The following is a 4,506-nucleotide window of genomic DNA, read 5'->3' as shown; positions in this document are numbered from 1 at the left end:
GTGTGTACTGTGTATATTTATTATGCATATATAAATACACACACATGCATGTATTTAAGAAAAATATGTTTTGTTTATATATAAAATATTAATATTTATGTATAATATAAATTATATATGAATATATATATATATACATGTAAATATTTAAAAAAAATATATACATGTATGTTTTTGTATTTATATATACATAATAAATATACACAGTACACACATATATAATGTAAACAAAAACTTTTATTTTGGATGCAATTAATCACAATTAATCGTTAGACTGCACTAATATATATACAGTTGTGCTCATAAGTTGAAAGGAATAAATTAAAATTTAAAATATATTCCAATATAAAACAGTTGCTTTAAATCAATAATATTTTACAGTATTACTGACTTTTTATTATTAAATATTAATAAATAATACATATTAAATATTAATAAATAATAAACTTTAGCTTTGTTCAAGTAAATATTTTTTTTATTTAAATATGTTGTTTACATATACTTTTTTTATTTATTGCTTTTAAAATCACAAATCATAAAGCAGTCATAATGCATGTCAGAGCCACAGTATTTGAAGTAGTAGAAATTTTCACTTACATTTATTAATTTAGTAGACGCTTTTATCCAAATCAACAGACATTTTTTTCAAGGTACACATTTTCTCAGTTCTTACTTTCACTGCAGTCGGACCTATGACCTTGGCGTTGCTATTTGAGCTAACGGGAGGAATCATATATGGGAGAATATTTAAATACATGTCCCATCTAAGTAGTCATATTGAATGTGAAATCTAGTGTTAATCCATCACCTTAGATAAATTAAATTGGAGTTTACACATTCAGCACAGGAATCCGTGATGGTCTAAGCCACTCCATATTATGCAAATACACAAACATTCACACTGAAGGATGGGGCTTTTTCAGTGCATTTTTTATAGGTCCCCATCACAAAATGAAATTTTAAGCCATTCTGTCACATTCAGAGAGCTCAGGACAGGAAATGCATTTTCCATTCCGTGCAGCACTCCAGGCTAGGGTTGTTTATGAAAGGCACAGGAATCCGTGATGGTCTAAGCCACTCCATATTATGCAAATACACAAACATTCACACTGAAGGATGGGGCTTTTTCAGTGCATTTTTTATAGGTCCCCATCACAAAATGAAATTTTAAGCCATTCTGTCACATTCAGAGAGCTCAGGACAGGAAATGCATTTTCCATTCCATCTAGTGCAGCACTCTAGGCTAGGGTTGTTTATGAAAGGCAGTTGTTGTAATATTGTACACATTGAGTGCTCGGCTGAGGTTTTAAACTGCAGATAGGCCATGTAAAATACTTCCAGTGCCGTAAGCAAATTTTACTTCATGGACATTCCTCCTGTTGTCATTTTGACGGTAGTTGATTTGTTCCCTTAGTGGTCAACACAAGGGCACAACAAATGTCTCAGGAGGGCACAAAAGCACACTGCCATCTCAGTGAACTTTAGAAGGACTGACTTTCCTCCTCTGACTACTCTGACATGCTTCACGGTGCCATATTGTTAAACAGACTCCACTATAGACGGCATTATTATTATGGCAGCATAGCCATAAGGACAGAAGCAAATAGAATTATGGATGTGAATGCTATCAATCACTATGCACGGTCAGGTAGCAATGGTAGAAAGAAGAAAATGCATCATCTACGACTCGCAAATGACTCACTGAAGAATATCTCATTCAAGGATAGCCAGATACCCAGAGTAAGCACAATTTCAGGTCTGTGACAAACATCCTTTTCTCTCCTGCTAGATGAATGGGTTACGTTTAGCAGAGGTAGACCCTGTGCTCCATCTTTATGTTGAATTGATTGCCACATACAAGATTTGTTTTATGAATAACATTTAATTGTGGACATGCATGCATTCTCGCACAATAAACAATTATAATTTATTTGAAGCTTGTTCAACTGCGATGTGCCTTAAGTAGCTCTGGATGCTGAAAATGAGTCTTCATTATGGTAAAGAAATGGTCAGTTAGCCTGGAGGTTTCATATTAATTATGGATTATACAGCCATGTGCTAAACATATGCGGAGCTTCGATTTTCTGGTTTGGTTGAAGCCATTTTGCAGGTGTTTCTCTGACTGCTAGAATATTCTCTTTTGCTGTGTTTAGGCCATTGAAACACTAAAATCTACACGTGATGGAGAATGGTGCACCAATCTTAATTCAAATCCGGGTGTATTTAAGGATTATGGATGCCTATCTAAGTACGAAAAGCAATTGGATTTAAGTTATAATCTCATTCCAACCCCTTGTGGAGTTCTGGAGCTTTATGTAATGCAGCTTGACTACGACTCGCTCAGCGCAGTGAATCAGCGATCCATCATATTTCACTGTCCGCTCTGTTTGTCTTAGTTTCACATGAAATTAAAATCTACACGTGATGGAGAATGGTGCACCAATCTTAATTCAAATCCGGGTGTATTTAAGGATTATGGATGCCTATCTAAGTACGAAAAGCAATTGGATTTAAGTTATAATCTCATTCCAACCCCTTGTGGAGTTCTGGAGCTTTATGTAATGCAGCTTGACTACGTACTCTAGGTACTCTAGTTACATACACACTCACATACTCAGAGACACATGAATAATTTAATCTGCCTTTCTCTGTTTTCTGTCATTCTACATTCTTTCTCATGTTCAATACATATTATCTTATATATTTCAACCCTTTCGTGGATTTTGTTTGAAAACCAAATATATATATATTTCTGCCAACGTGAACCTTAATTCGTTTTTGGCTTTGTTCCAGGTCATGATATTGCTTCAATGGCACTACTGTATGCAGTAAAAAAAAAAAATGTATAGCTTTTTCAGTTTAAGCTAGATATAGGGAAAATTAAACTCTGGTGAGTTTGCATTAATAAGAATAACAGCGTGCTGCGTTCAATGTCAGCTGAAGGCACCAAGGGGTTCAGGTGTTTGATCAGATGCTAATCAATTGGGAATGCAGCAGGGAGAGGCATGAGCACCATTGATTTTGCTCTTCTGCAGAGCACAGCTAACACAGTGTTAAAAGCCACTTTCCAAATAAACAAATGGCCACACCACTGGGGTTTGTAATAGGAAACACTGCCTCATTTCAAACAGTTTCATCATTTTTATTCTCCTGTCGCAATGATCGACTGTATATACAACAACCTGTGAAAGAATATGGTGATAAAAGACAGCTCCACTTGTGTAACAGTTGTCAGTTTGTTCATGTATTTGCAATTACAGTGCAACATATTGCTGTCAGTTGTTAGCTTTCATCTTTTTGGTGTTTTGGAAGCCTGTCTCTGAGGGCACTAATCAGGGTGTATGACCCTAGAAAATGAGTTGAACTCCATCAGTTAACCCTGTTTACTTGGTTCATGTTCAAGAATTGGATCAAAGAATTTATTTGGCTCAACATCTTGCCACTCTGTCAATGATTCAAGAGTAATTTGTTCAGACACTAGAGAAGTCACTGGAGAACTCATAAGAACAAAACAAAGTTTTTTTTTCTCCCCTTAGTAAAGAAGTAGTTTCTAAAACAATAGGTTTCATCTAACAAGTCCTCTCTAATACCTGAGGGAAAAACATGAACAGCAGCAAACACTGACCTTTCTAACCTATTGTACATTGTGGAGGTGAGACTGAGGCAATTTAAAACAACTATGGTGATCCTGCACCTTCAGAAGGTTAATGGGGAAACTGGCATGAAATCCATTGTGTATCTGAATTATTCACCAAGTGTAATTTTTTACAGAAGTGTCTCCTATTAAGGCAGAGGGTAAATTGTTCCCTTACTTGCTCTGAAGCCAAAAGCTCATTTTACATCCTTTCAGTGACTCGAGTGGGACTGCATGGCCTGCTTTTAATTGTCTCAACTTTAGATTGTGAATGTGTTTTCCGCTAGCCCTTTGAACTCAAAGCTATTTAAATGTTTCTCTCAAAAACATAAAAACAATCTTATGTACCCCAAACTTTTGAACTGTAATATACTGTATGTGTGTACTGTCATGGGACATTGTTATACTGTGGTTTAAAGTAATTAATTTAAAAGGAAGTTACATCCTTTCACAGTATGCACATATTTTACAGCAATTTCACATAGTTTTTATAGTAATACATAACATGAAGGAGATATGCAAATGTAACAATGATCTGAACTGTAACACTGATAACACTGTATGTGTTATTTTTTCAGTGGCATCCCTGGGAAGAATTGTGGTACAATTATTCTCACTGCAGAGGAACTTGGAAACTGTCGGGTAAGTCAGCAGTTTTACTTTATAATTGTTTTCTCAACCCCTTTTCTCTTTGAAATGCTTGCAACTATTCAGTAGTGAAAACCTTTTCTGAAATGATTCACTTTGATAAGAAAGCTGACTGTTATACTCTTGAAATCAGACCATTCACTGCCTGGCAGCCAAATACATTATTCCAGAAAAAATGAACCGGAATGTGCCTATGTCTGAAATATAAGTTATCTCTACAGACA

The 4,506-nt window shown here is 35.2% G+C and overlaps 1 protein-coding gene across 1 annotated transcript in view; it reads left to right on the top strand.

The window, feature by feature from the left end:
• LOC107745810 (copine-5-like) overlaps window positions 1-4,276 on the top strand; it is a gene marked incomplete at its 3' end in the record, with an annotated part of 36,790 nt that extends 32,514 nt beyond the window's left edge. The window contains exon 9 of the mRNA XM_016559818.1: window positions 4,213-4,276. Within this exon, the coding sequence (XP_016415304.1) occupies window positions 4,213-4,276 (64 nt within the window). The remainder of the gene's footprint in view (window positions 1-4,212) is intronic.
• Between the last annotated feature and the right edge of the window lie 230 nt (window positions 4,277-4,506).

Source organism: Sinocyclocheilus rhinocerous, unplaced genomic scaffold (assembly GCF_001515625.1).
Source record: "Sinocyclocheilus rhinocerous isolate Xijiao unplaced genomic scaffold, SAMN03320098_v1.1 scaffold558, whole genome shotgun sequence".
NCBI classification, from domain to species: domain Eukaryota; kingdom Metazoa; phylum Chordata; class Actinopteri; order Cypriniformes; family Cyprinidae; genus Sinocyclocheilus; species Sinocyclocheilus rhinocerous.
Note: the sequence above shows the minus strand (reverse complement) of the source record. Positions and strands in the feature narration are given on the sequence as shown.